This window comes from Crinia signifera, chromosome 4, assembly GCF_055691185.1.
Source record: "Crinia signifera chromosome 4, ASM5569118v1, whole genome shotgun sequence".
Taxonomy (NCBI): domain Eukaryota; kingdom Metazoa; phylum Chordata; class Amphibia; order Anura; family Myobatrachidae; genus Crinia; species Crinia signifera.
Window position 1 is genome coordinate 118,479,771 of NC_139220.1, and position 14,681 is coordinate 118,494,451.

The window sequence follows — 14,681 nt, forward strand, 5'->3', positions numbered from 1 at the left end:
GGAATAAAGGGACAGTTTATCTAGCATGGAAATATCTGCAGACGGTTACATCTGGGCTTCTTGGTGTTGAACCTTGGACATCGAGTTATGTTAAGCTCTTTTTGAATTTTAAAGCCACAGAACATTAATTGCAGCCATTAATATAAAGTGTTGCAGAAAATGCTGGTGCTATATTATATAGGGATGCGGTCATTCGGTCTACAGCATGATGGCCGACAAGCATTGGGTCAACATTGGTCTAGGTCGACATGGCTTTAGGTTGACATAGTTTTTTGAGCCGACATGTGCAGACAGGCGGTATTTCCTGTTCTACCATCCACTAGGGCATGGGTCTTCAACCTATGGCCCTCCAGATGTTGTGAAACTACATGTTCCAACATGCATTGCCACATTTTTTCCTATAAGAGCATGCCAAAACTGTCAGGGCATACTGGGAAATGTAGTTCCACAACATCTGGGGGGCCACAGGTTGAAGACATGTGCACTAGGGCATGGTGGGAGGATAAAATAGTGTGCCGCGTCTAGCAAGGCACTGCGCTCGAAGCATGGCGAGTGCAGCATTGCACTTTAACCTGCGTCCATGTCGACTGTGTCGACATTCAGGTAAAAAACCCAGGTAAAACCCCATGTCGACCTAATGCTTGTGTCGGCCGAATGACCTGTTGACCTAGACCCATGTCGACCTAATGGTGTCGACCCAATGCTTGTTGACTTACTTGCCATAATATAATGTTAGTAAATATTATTGCTCACGCTGAAGCTTAGGAATGATGTATTTGCTGCTGAATATAAACCAATGAGTTCAATCAGGATCAAGGTTAGAAACGTTTTTTAACTTGCACTAAAAAGTTTTGCGTTCGCCACACACTGGGCCTAATTCAGACTTGACCACTAATGTGAGAATTTGCAGTGGACTGTAAGGAGTAATCCACTGCCCCTTGGAAAATTGGGAGAGAATTGTGAATGGATCACTAATCACCATCTAGTCACAAATCCATACACAATTCACAGACCATCACAAGGATTTTACTGTGTGCGCAAATGTGAGTCTGAGACAGGCTGGAAGTGGTCATCGCTGACAACACAGACCCTCCTCAAAAACACCAGGGCATGCCTTCTTTCAGACAAACCAAGAAATCTGCAGGTTTCCACCCACAAATGCCAGCTTTCTGGGAGTCAAATTGCGAGAGGATTAAATTAATGACCCATGCTCATTTTTTGTTGCCATTTCCCCTCACGCATTCGCGATGTGAATGGTACATAATACTGTATGCAGTAATTTGCTAATCGCTCAAATTGCAAATTCTCTGGCTAGCGGTCAAGTCTGAATAAAGCTCCATATACAATGCAAAATAACCCAAAGAAGGAAGATACTATAAATCCAGACGCTAACCACCTTTTTATAAGGCGGAATGGCTTCTCTACATTTTGATCTACCCTGTTAAGTTTTGGTCTATTTACACTTAATCAGAATTCCTATGATTTTGAAGTAGAAACATAAACAGAGACCCACATGTCATAGTTTGCAGAAGTCTTAAATACCACATCCGATTTGCCCCGATTCCTTGGCCTGATCCGCCGGGATCGGTTGAAATCATCCCAAATCAGATAAGTGTATGGTAGAATGTAGTTATTTTACTATAAACACCTTTGGTTTGGAAGGTTTTCTTACCCCGTGCTGATTTAGCGGGTCTCAATATTACACCAATAATAGACAAAACATTTTTTATTTTTTATTATTTAAATTACAAGAAAGGGAATTAATAGCAATTGTGGTTATTTTTTTTTTATTTAACCACCACCATGAATTACTTGTTTTGGTGTTTACAAATCTTTATTAAAAAAAAAAATGAGATACAAAAAGCTACCCTTGAAATGACAGAATTTTCTTCTCCTTATTCCTGCATAGGGCCTACAAGACAATTGAAGATGAAGATTTAAAGTTCCCTCTAATATACGGAGAAGGAAAAAAGGTAAGATTCTTGTCATCCACATTAGTAGAATATAGGTTACTATAGTATACTTGCATGGCAGGCTGGTCAGAGCTCGGGGATCCTACTGTAGCTCATTGTGAGATACTGTAGGTGCACTCTTGGTTAATTATTTTACTTACAATAACAACATGATCTATTTCAGTAAAGTACTAATGACGGTGGGGCCTCATTTAGGGGACTGGTACTTGGTCTACCAAGTCCTGCTAAAGCTTTTTTTTTTTTTTTTACACGTGCTCTGGAGGTGCCAATAATCTGGAACGTTCCATGGGAAATCTTGTTTATGTGGGGGTTTTTTGCAAGCCTATGGAGAGTCAGCAGAGGGAAGCCACAGCAATAACCCTGGTCCAGCCTGCGGTGTAAACGGGGTGTCAAGCTGCTGTGAGCAGACTTGAACCACATGTTCATTGACCTGGGCTGGACCATGCATGGCAGAGTAAAAAGGATACAAATAACTCTTGCGGTTTCAGAAGCCATTGTAAGTCACCTCCATGCAGTATAAGCTTGTAATAATCACACTTAGAAAATGTATTGCCTTTAAGACTGTGTGCCATGACTCCCTGGGGTGCCGAGGGTTGATGGTCTAGGACCAATTCCAAGTATTTATGGTCATTGTAATAGGTAAAATCAGTGCTGATGGTTTCCAATCATAAAACGTGAACAAACTGAGGTGAATCCTGTCCCTCACCACATAACTGACCCAAGGATGACATATATGTATTCAGATGTGTTACTTTTAGATGAAACTGTAAAATAAAAAAGTAACCACATAATGTTTTCTCATAGAGGCCTGTATTCAATCCCGGCCAATTTCGCCCATTTTTGGGGGCAAATTAGATTCATCTATTCAATCCCAGTGCTGATGTATTTATTGGCTCAGAGAAAAATCCAGCACCGGCGAAAACCGCGTGTATCGACGGAATTGCCGCAAATTCACAAGGTGCTGCCCACACCTCGTGAATTTGCGTCCGTTTTTGCCAAAAAAAATGTATTCAAAAACAGGGGAAAATGCCCGTGATTGAATCCTGAAAAGGCAAATCTTTGCAGTTTTTTCAGCTGGTGAAAATTTCGGCGGGATTGAATACAGACCAAAGTCTGTACACTTGACAGCCAGGAACATTGCTGAAACAGTCTGGAAGTACAGCCTGAAATGGGTTCAGAGAAAATTTTAAATTACCAAGGCTATTATAGGCAAAGATGGACAGATATTAGGTACATCCATTGTACTATAGTCAAGTGGGAATCTGTAAGCGATTGGAATATGTTAGTTTTTTCATTTTTATGTTTTTACATTCACATACTGTAAATGCAGATGCTGTTTGTTGGTCCCTTACAAAACTGAGCAAATGTTGATTGATTTTCCAGCATTCAGTAATATGCATGGGAACTAACGATTTGTCAGGTGCATCTTTGGTTTTTAAACCGTTTTTTTTTTTTTTTTTATCTCAAAATTATTTTCTTACATGTAATTGTGATGTTTTGCTGCAATCATAGAATGAAATGAGAATTGATTTAGTCTCCTGCTATCTCGTTATACTTGGCAATCATCTTTCTGCCCTGCTGTTTGTACTTTGCATTATCCTGTGTATTATGTGGAATTATCCACCCCATGCTGTGACATCGAAGGATGTTTGTGGCAGGGGTCCTCTGACCATATATAAATGAGGCCAAGATGACTTCTGAGAACACAATGGGGGTTCATTATTTATTATACTACACGGATTAGTAGTAATAATTTTTGTAATTCAATTAATTGTATTAAATTACTGTTTGGGTATAATTATGCTTTTATGCCTGCAAGTATTGTTAGAGTGAAATGATTCAGTCTGCCAAGTTTGGGGACATATTGTTGCACGGAGAGACTGTAGCAGGGCTAGGTACAGAGTGAGACCAGTGTGGTGGCTTGGGAGAGCCGGTGCCGCATAGGTGCACGTTCTGTGCAGATTCCAAGCACTCTGGCTGTGGGGGGGGAGAAAATAATAGTGTGCCTGAAGCATAGTGAGCCATGCACGCAGCCAACATTGCATAGGTCCTGGGGACTTGCCCATGGGAACGCCCAGCATTTCATGGGTGTTCCCACTTCCTTCAGATTGCCCATGCACATCTAAGGGTTACCTCAGAGCAACCTTAGATATACGTGTGCCTTCCACATCGTTCGATGGTCGGTGACCATTGAATGATGTGGGTGTTCCCCTGCAGCCTGCGAATGCATGTTTATGTTAAACATCTATTCGCAGCCAGTGCCATGCGTGCAAAGCGAGGGGAGGGGCGAGCGGCCTGCCAATAGCCAGCCGGGGTATGCCTTGTGAATCAACCTGAATAACCACCTTAAACGGTGTCCATGTCGACTATGTAATTCGTGACATTAAAAAAGTGAAAAAACTCTTGTTGTCTTTTTCACTGTTGACCTTGCCATTGTCTACCTAATGCTTGTGTCGAACTTCCCACCCTGTCGACCTTAGCCACGTTGACCTATTTCAGGTGTTGACCCTGTAACCCTGGGGTAGCCAACCCTAGTCCTCGAGAGCTACCAACAGTGCATGTTTTGCAGGTCTCCTCACAGAATCACAAGTGAGCTAATTAGCTCCATCTGTGGATCTTTTAAAATGTGTCAGTGATTAATGAGTGCAGCTGTGCAGCAGCTAGGTTGTCTGGAAAATGGGAACTGTTGGTAGCTCTCGAGGGCTAGGGTTGGCTACCACTGCTGTAACCCATACCCGCAGTGTGGGCTTTCTGACTAGTCACTTCAGATGCTACCATATCAGGCCAAGCCCAGCCCGGTGTAGTCGCATCTGATGTGAACATGCCAGGTAGGCATGGTGTATTCATGTCCTTTGCTGCACTCCTGTGAGTCCAATGTTGCAGAAGACTCCGACATAATATTTTGTTGAATTTGAGCCCATTGTACCCAGTATTCTCTGCGAACACCTTATCATTGCAGGAGTGTTCCTGTGCCATGGATACCCAGATGTTACACTGTGTACATGCGTGTGAGATAATGCTGTACAATATGCACCTGTGGAGTGAGTAAATGTGTTATAGCACACCCCATACAGAACATCTGCTGGACACTGACCTCCCAGGATGCCCTGAGAGAGCCCTATTCTATCCAGGGATCTCTCACGCTACAAACGCTACAGTGAAATACGTTATTTTCCATGACTTGTGATAAGAGAATGTCACAGATGATGATTATTTATAGAACACCAATCATATAAAGAACTGTAATCAAATTCACTCACTCACCAGGGTTAATGTCATCAGAAGCTAATTAACCTAACAGTATATTTTTGGACAGGAAGCCAGAGAGCCCAGAGGGAACCCGCACAGAAAGGGGGCGCTAATCAGAACTGAACCCATGATGAGACAGCAGTGCCAATCACTGTGCATGCTGTGTGAATACAATTCCATGCTGTTTTTTGGAAGCACCCTGTCTAGTCGTATAGTACGAAATTATTTATATGCCAATCAAGAAGAACAGAAAACATTAATCCTAGAGAACATGAATGTAGTCTGGAATAGTGTACTATGAAAACACAAACAAAGCACCAAAATAAGCAATAATTCCCAGGTTTTGGTTTACTACGTATGCATTTGAAAGGGGTTAAATACATCTTACATCTCTGAGTTTCCATTGCACCATCCCCCCACCACCCACATCTTTGGAAACAGTAATGACCAAAAATTTAGACCTTGTGTACTTTTAGAAACAGGCAGCTTCCTTTTTATAATCAAAATCAGGGTTGAAACGTTTCAAGCAAAATGTGGACTGTACATTGATACCTTTTTCAGAAGTTATTTTATTGTTTATTCTGGTTGTGGAAACTTTTTTTTCTTCTTTATTTGAAACCTATTTCCAAATACATGTACAATGCTTTGTAACTTATATTTGGTCAATAATTCCTTTTTTTTCTTTATTGAATCACAACAAATACATAAAATTAAATGAGTACTTTCCATTTGAGCACCGTATAATACACGCATCAGCAGCAAATATCTCCTGGATAACAACTAAATTAACCATATACTGTATGTTCCATAATGATGTCAACCAAAAAAAATAAGAATTATAAAATGTGAGGTGAGCACGGATCTTTGTGGTCCTCCTTTGCTTCCATCCATACTTGAGAATAAAATACTTCTCCAAAACGTAGATTGACCATGAGCTAATCATTGACGGAAATCAGGGGGTCTTGCTCATATACATATGTCCAATAATTAGTAAGTAACAAGACATTGGTTCCCCCGGCACACTGAATAGTTTTAGCAACCAATCTTAAACACTACATGATGATAGAATTCAGAGATATTGGTTACATATACCTGCGCAGGTGTATGACATGCCCCCAAGCCGCGTCGAGGCTTCTCTGTATATTGGGGGTCCCTAGCGCTATATCTAGGTGCAGGGTATTATCATGTAGTGTTCAAGATTGGTTGCTAAAACTATTCAGTGTGCCGGGGGAACCAATGTCTAAATGCTCCTGCGACCAGCTGATTACCTCTGCGGCACCGCCGTCAGAGGTTCCTTTTCATCAGCGACCATCTCTGGTTGCTGATGAAAAGGAGACACTGAGCAATATATCTCCCCCCGTGTGTACGCACCTTATGATGGACAAAACCATGTGCACTGCAGGTGGGGCAGATGTAACATGTGCAGAGATAATTAGATTTGGGTGGGGTTTTACTTCAAAGTGAGATCTATATTGCAGTGTAAAAATAAAGCAGCACATTTTACATCTGCCCCCCTGCAGTGCACATGGTTGAAGGATTTTGTCAGAAAGAGTGAACTTGAATAAGGCCCAAAGTGCCTGGTACTTTATCACCAGCCAATCAGCTCCTGACTGTTCCTTTTTAAACCCAGTCTGTAATTTAACAGTCAGGAGCTGATTGCCCAGTGATAAAGAACCAGGCACATTATCACTTATCCTCCCTTATCACTGCTTCATACATCTACCCCTGAAATTACCTTCCTAAGGAGGGTCAGATTCAAAAACGTCTAATTTGGGGCGATATCCGCCTTGGCTGATAAGGTATGGGGTGGCTTGGATTGCACACCCTAATTTAAAACGGATTAAGGGCTGCTATTGTTCTGAGACACGCTATGTTAGGAAGTACTGCTAAAAATAATATAATAAACGCTGCAATCTAACAGAGAGCAACAGTGGGGTGCTTAGCGTTATTTTTGGACAAATTTATGGGCCCACCAACCATACTTGGTGACATCATCTGGTTGATACCTAAAACTAAAGTTCAAGTCCAGGGCACGGGACTCCCCAGATCAGCACAGGAAACCCACCCAAAGACATCACACTAGTTAAAGGTTATAGTGTTACATACAGCAAGTATGAAGCTGCGTGTTACATACAAAGTAATGTCCCAAAGCAGCCACCAAGATTTGACCAAGGACCATTGATGTGGGCCAATGCTCTGTATTGGGGCCAGAGAAACCCCCTTGGATTCTGTATAGTCCTTTTCTGCTTCATACTGCAGCAAGTGTGGACCGCACCTTCGGTTTCTCAAACTGGGAGTGTAGGATGAGTTGTGAAGTTGCCGTACATCACGCATGACAGACATGGAGGTTTGTATGCAACCGGGTCACATATAAGAAGCTGCCTGCTGCCACACCTCCTGTTTCTCATACCCAGCATATCACATATATGGTGAGCTAGCATCCAGCCACGTCACATGTAAGGATCTGCTTAATGTTACACCCCTGGGTTCCTCACCCAGCATATAACATATATGTGTTGTTAGCACATGTAAGAAGATGTACACTAATACACCCCTGGAGTCCTGGTTGTATCTTTATTTTTTTTTAGTGCGGAAAAAGCATTAAGGTCAAGGATTATCTATATTAAATCTGAGTCATCCATTAAATAAACAATATCCGTTTTAATAACAACATTTTCAAATAATGCTCCCTTAGCTTAAAAACATGCCGATTCACCTCGCTGGCGTTTATGTCGGCTTGTGCAATCCAAGCTGACATAACGAGTGTCAGAAAGCAAGGCAAAGCTGAGTATTTTCCTAATAAGGGATTCATCCCCCATCCCAGATTATGCAATCTGATATATGAATATATAGCTGATATGTATGTGTGTGTGTGTGTGTGTGTGTATATATATATATATATATATATAGTTAGTCGTTTTGGTTCACAGGATGGCACTCTGTATTAAGATGGTGTATCCGGTGCCAGGAACATACGAAGTAGAATAAATAAAGCACTTACCCCCCTTTTGTTTGCAGAAGGATAGGAACCGGCACTCGAATGGTAGATGAAGAAAAGAAAAGTTTATTGTACAAACATAATTGCACAAACAGACATTGTAGGGGCTCTGCACACACTAAATTAACTGATAATAAATAGTGGAGATTTGGTTCATGAATTGATCAATGCATTTAAGCCTGCAGCCCCCTTCACGGGGCCCCACTTTTCTGCAGGTACTAACACTATCGCTGAAAATGGCTACAATAGCTATCACATCAATGTTTGATTCCAGGCATGCTACCTGGTCTGAAGCTCACAGCACACTTTGCTTTTATAGGTGAGCAGCTACCAACACACCTGTCACTAATCATCTAGGGAAATGGTTAACATAAGCTATGGAATCTTAGTTAAAGCAGGGTGCATGAGAGAATGTGACCACAAACATAACTAATCTAATAAACAATATATACACTTACCATCGGCACTCACATTTCCTAGTTTTGGGGTGCCCTATGGCTTGTGACCACATTGTTTAAACAGACATTGTTGGGGCTCTGCACACACTAAATAAATAAATATATATATATATATATATATATATATATATATATATATATATATATATGGTGATTATTACATCATACCAGTGGAATTTCTTTTCTTTTTGTACATCATGTTTTACGGTACAGCATCTTATTATGGAATTTAACATTAATACTTTTTTGATTATATGAGAAATACATTGTTTGCTCTGTGTTATGAAAGGGCAGTATACATATTGTTATGATTATTTGTATAAATTGCTAATGGTTTTTATTAGCAGGCTCAGATTTTATATTTAAATAGATTCGGTACTTGTGTATTATCTGGTAACTAGTTATTATATTTCATTATCATTTCATATGGTTTCTAGCACCAACTTAGCCATCAGCTATTATTTTTTGATTGAGTTCCAGATCTGTATAAAAGAAAAAAATGGACTGCAGAAAATTAGTACTTGTAACAAGCATTGCAGTCCTTGAGAACAGTAGATCACTCAATAGTAAATGCATTGCAGGGCCTTAGGACTGAGCCTTAGGACTGGCAATGCAACATACAGTAGTACCATTTGTACTTTTGCAAATACCGTGCAAGTTTATTTTGTTTTCCTTTTTCAGCACGGTGGCCGACTATATGTGAATAACTGTAACTAAACAGAGTTCCTGGGCTCTAAAACTGTTGGAGAAAATGTTCACATTGTTTTATTTTAACAGAATTTCAATGTTCTTTACGCACAGGCTCGTGTGATGGCAACAATAGGCGTAACCAGAGGACTTGGTGATCATGATTTGAAAGTCCATGACTCCAATATTTACATTAAACCCTTTCTCTCTTCAATTCCTGAGGTAAGTGCCACCAACCTCTACTTCTTGTTATTGCATTTAAGCGGAGAACAAAGTGAAACTGTGACCATAACTCTGAACAGTTCCTCGTATTCTGTCCTAAGTGCAGTGTCCACACCAGTGACGGAACCTGTAAGTGGGTGCCCACGTGCAAAAATATCATTTCGGACCCATGCTGTACCAATGTTAGTTCCGCCACTGGTCCATACCTCTTGCCCTATTTGCTCAATGTTCTAATACAGTGCCCCCCCCCCTCGGTTTACTGTCAGTGGTGTCTCCTCCACCCTAGAGCAGTAACAGCATATAACTTGCCCAGGGGCAGATTGGGATAGAAAACCGAGCCGGTAAATTTCTGGAAGCAGCTGTAAATGAGTCCATGGGTGTGAGCAGCAGCCACCCCCCCCCCCCCTCCTCTTTTTAAGCAAGTGCTGAAGGCCTACTAGTTGTTCTTGCCAATATACTGTAAATGTAATAGCCTACAATTGCAATCAACCACAGGATTTCTGAAATGTATCTGCTACATTCAAATCAGCAATTATTTAAAAGGCAAAATCAGTCTGGTTTTGCCTTTCAAAATAAGGTACTTGTTTCCTAGCAGGGCGCCCACGATTTTGATCGTGGGCATCGTTAGTAAAAAAAAATCGCGTCGGTCGCGTCGCATGCTGACAAAAAATCGCATGCGATGCGACCGACGCGATTACCGCGATTTTACATAGGGAACAATGTTAAATGGCCCACAGACCCCAAATACCCACTCTGAAGTGTGAAATGCCCCCCCCCCCCAATTGTTAACGCCACCCCACGATCAACGTCAACCTGAAGCGTGCCCACGAGGGGCAGCGGTACGCGTCCTCCGACCTTTTCATACCCCTACTATCCACTAGGGCGTGGAGTGAGAATAGAATAGTGTGGCGAGCCACCGAGCCCGAAGCGTGGCGAGCGGACGCGGACACCTGTGAAGCCCGCAAGGGGATGTGGATACCTGTGAAGGTATACGCGTCCCCTCGCGGGGCTCGCTGCGCTCGCCACGCTTCGGGCTCGGTGGCTCGCTGCGCTCGCCACACTATTCTATTCTCACTCCATGCCCTAGTGGATAGTAGGGGTATGAAACGGTCGGAGGACGCGTACCGCCGCCCCTCGCGGGCTCGCTGCGCTCGCCACGCTTCGGGTTGACGTTGATCGTGGAGTGGCGTTAACAATTGGGGGGGGGGGATTTAACATTGTTCCCTATGTGAAATCGGGTCAATTGGGACATTTAACATTGTTCCCTATGTGAAATCGGGTCAATTGGGACATTTAACATTGTTCCCTATGTAAAATCACGGTAATTGCGTCGGTCGCATCGCATGTTATTATAATGGCATGCGATGCCCGCGATGGGCGCCCTGCTAGGAAACAAGTACCCAAAATAATACAACTCGCGGCAAATAAATCTACCATAATTGCCAAAATAATGAGGCTGTGCGCAAGTTGCAACACATTTTTCCTGCTGTGTTTTTGTGGGGAAGCATTTTTTAATGCATTGGATGCAATTTCCTTATAGTCTATGTTCTGTTAAGTCCTGTTGTACTAAACTAGTGCAGTCCCAAGCTCATAAGATAGCAGGTATATTTCAAATGTACCTAAGCCTTTATAGATGGCAAATGTCTTAAGCCCCCCATACACGGTCCGTTAATCGGATCCGTTGTGTGCTTAAACAGCACACATCGGATCGCATCCCTAGTGCATGCAGTGTGCATGCACTGCGATCCGATCCGATGTATACTGTAGCTAGTACAAAAAGTATGTGCAGCACATACTTTTTGTACCGTACTATGTGATGCGCGGGAGCGCGCATCGCATAGTACAGAACGGAGCCATACACAACGGACCGTGTATGGGCTCCTTTAAACAGCACTGCAAATACTTAGGTAAAATGCATTTTTTATAGTTGGTATGCAGTGCCAGTATATTGTAGCCTGCAGCGTGTACCTACATCTACCGGTGGCAATGTTCTACAGCGATCAGCAGTGCTCACAAGTAATTACTCTTTTACTTTTACCTGGCTGTTGCTGGGTTTCCTCCTGGATTGCAGTTTTTCCCTGCCTCTATGTGCAGCCACACTAAGGCCTCTTTATTTTTGTATGGGCATAGTACTGGCGGCAGAGTTGGCAGGCAAGATGAAGGAAGCCATTGGCAGCCGTATACACTGCTAACTTATCATGTATGGCAGCAGGCATCTGGCAATTCAGTTTGCAGTGGCCAACGGCAGCTGAGCATGGTGGATGTTCTGGGAAATGAACACTGACCTCCATAGCCCCTCCCCCTCTCCCCTCCTCCCTATGACACTACTCATAATTACCAATAATACATTTTTCAAAATTGCTCAATGTCCGGTTTCCCATCCATGTTATTTGAGGTGTTCCATTTTTATTAATAACCACTTTAAAGGTCCGTCAGAGATTTAGCATGGGTTTCCACTTAACAAATTATTCTTGACTTAATATGAAAAAAAAAAACTGAAAACAAGCCTAAAGGTGCCCATACACGTTCAGATATGGGGCTGTACGTTTTGTACTTTAAAATGCGATGTGATGCGATCCCCCTACATGTGCGGGTGCGATGTGATCCGTTTTTTTTTTTTTAAATTGATAGCTACTAATGGACATCGCATGTACTCCTGTACTGATGTGATGCAATGAAGCACAAAAAGTACTGCATGCAGATACTTTTTGTGCTTCACAATATTGTACCTGCGGGGACAAGTATTGCATCCCCGCAGGTACACGGCGCGATTATCGCACATGAGATGAGTTTTGTACTTTAAAAGTACAAAACGGATGCGATAATCCCGGATGCGATAAACGTGTATGGTCACCTTAAGAAAGACTTAACCCCTTCCCGACATTTGACGTATATATACGTCATGGCCGGGATGTACTTCCCGACACATGACGTATATATACGTCATGACTTTAAACTGTCACCGCGTCTAGGGACGCGGTGACAGAGGGACGATGTCTGCTGTCCCTGACAGCAGACATGTCCCAGCATGCCCAGGGGGGGCGGCGATGCCTCCCCCCCGTCGGCGATCGCTGCGATTGGCTGTTCAATGTGAACAACCAATCGCAGCGTTTTCCTGTGTTACCGGCGAATCAGACGCGAATCAGACGCTCGGTAACACAGGGATCAATCACCGCCGGGTGTGAGGGGGTCACCGGTGATGACCACACCTCACCCCACCTGCCCCCAAGGCTGTGATTGGTCCGTCGGACCGACGGACCAATCACAGCCATGGCGCGTGATTTAAACTAACGGTGACTGCGCTGCAGACGCCATTCTGGTCTGGAATGGCGTGCAGAGCGGTCACCGGCCACTCTGTCGTGCTATACATACCTGAACCTTGCCTGATACTTACCTGATCACCGCTGATCACTGCTGGTAGCGTGCTGCCAGCAGCTGGATGCTTCCTGGATCTTGTGACTTCCTGTGTCCTGCTGCTGCAGTGTCATAGAGTCACAGATCGTGACAGATCGTGACAGATCGTGACAGATCGTGACAGATCGTGACAGAGAGTGATAGAGAGTGCTATATTTTGTGTCTGCTGCACCCCTTTTGTGCTGATCAGTATATCTGTGCTGATCAGCAACTTTTTGGGTTTTTTTTTTTTATATATATACCTGTCAGTTGCACCAAAGGTTGTGCTGCCTGTGCAACTGACTGCTGCCCCCCCTTTTGTGCTGATCAGTATAAATTAACTGATCAGCAACTTTTTGGGGGTGCAGGTTTTTTTTTATATATACCCTGGGGTCTTGCTAATGCCACATAGCACCCACCATTCATTCCACCAGAATCTGAGCTGCAAAATCCAAAAATCACTCCTTCCCTTCTGAGTCCTGCCATGCACCCAACTGGTATTTTTTGGTCACATATGAGGCATTGCCGTACTCGGGAGAAATTGGGGCACAGATTTTGGGGTGCTTTGTCTCCTTCATACCTTGTGAAAATGAAAAATTTTGAGCCAGAACTGCATTTTTGTGTAAAAAATTTAATTTTTCATTTTCACTGCCCAGTTGTACCACAATTGGTGAAACCCCTGGGGGTTTGAAATGTACACTATATACCCCTAGTTGAATTCCCTGAGGGGTGTAGTTTGAAAAATGGGGTCACTTGTGGGGGGGTTCCACTGTATTGGTGCTTTGGGGGTCTTGCTAATGCGACATAGCACCCACCAACATTCCACCAGAATCTGTGCTGCAAAATCCAAATATCACTCCTTCCCTTCTGAGTCCTGCCATTGCCGTACTCGGGAGAAATTGGGGCACAGATTTTGGGGTGCTTTGTCTCCTTCATTCCTTGTGAAAATGAAAAATTTTGAGCCAGAACTGCATTTTTGTGTAAAAAATTTAATTTTTCATTTTCACTGCCCAGTTGTACCACAATTGGTGAAACCCCTGGGGGTTTGAAATGTACACTATACCCCTAGTTGAATTCCCTGAGGGGTGTAGTTTGCAAAATGGGGTCACTTGCGGGGGGGTTCCACTGTATTGGTGCTTCGGGGGTCTTGCTAATGCGACATAGCACCCACCAACATTCCACCAGAATCTGTGCTGCAAAATCCAAAAATCACTCCTTCCCTTCTGAGTCCTGCCATGCACCCAAATGGTATTTTTTGGTCACATGTGAGGCATTGCCGTACTCGGGAGAAATTGGGGCACAGATTTTGGGGTGCTTTGTCTCCTTCATTCCTTGTGAAAATGAAAAATTTTGAGCCAGAACTGCATTTTTGTGTAAAAAATTTAATTTTTCATTTTCACTGCCCAGTTGTACCACAATTGGTGAAACCCCTGGGGGTTTGAAATGTACACTATACCCCTAGTTGAATTCCCTGAGGGGTGTAGTTTGCAAAATGGGGTCACTTGCGGGGGGGTTCCACTGTATTGGTGCTTCGGGGGTCTTGCTAATGCGACATAGCACCCACCAACATTCCACCAGAATCTGTGCTGCAAAATCCAAAAATCACTCCTTCCCTTCTGAGTCCTGCCATGCACCCAAATGGTATTTTTTGGTCACATGTGAGGCATTGCCGTACTCGGGAGAAATTGGGGCACAGATTTT

The 14,681-nt window shown here is 43.1% G+C and overlaps 1 protein-coding gene across 1 annotated transcript in view; it reads left to right on the forward strand.

Annotated features, from left to right (window-relative positions):
* PPM1H (protein phosphatase, Mg2+/Mn2+ dependent 1H) overlaps positions 1-14,681 on the forward strand; it is a 143,879-nt gene that overhangs the window by 93,267 nt on the left and 35,931 nt on the right. The window contains exons 7-8 of the mRNA XM_083182308.1: positions 1,910-1,973; positions 9,480-9,587. Of these exons, the coding sequence (XP_083038434.1) occupies positions 1,910-1,973; positions 9,480-9,587 (172 nt within the window). The remainder of the gene's footprint in view (positions 1-1,909; positions 1,974-9,479; positions 9,588-14,681) is intronic.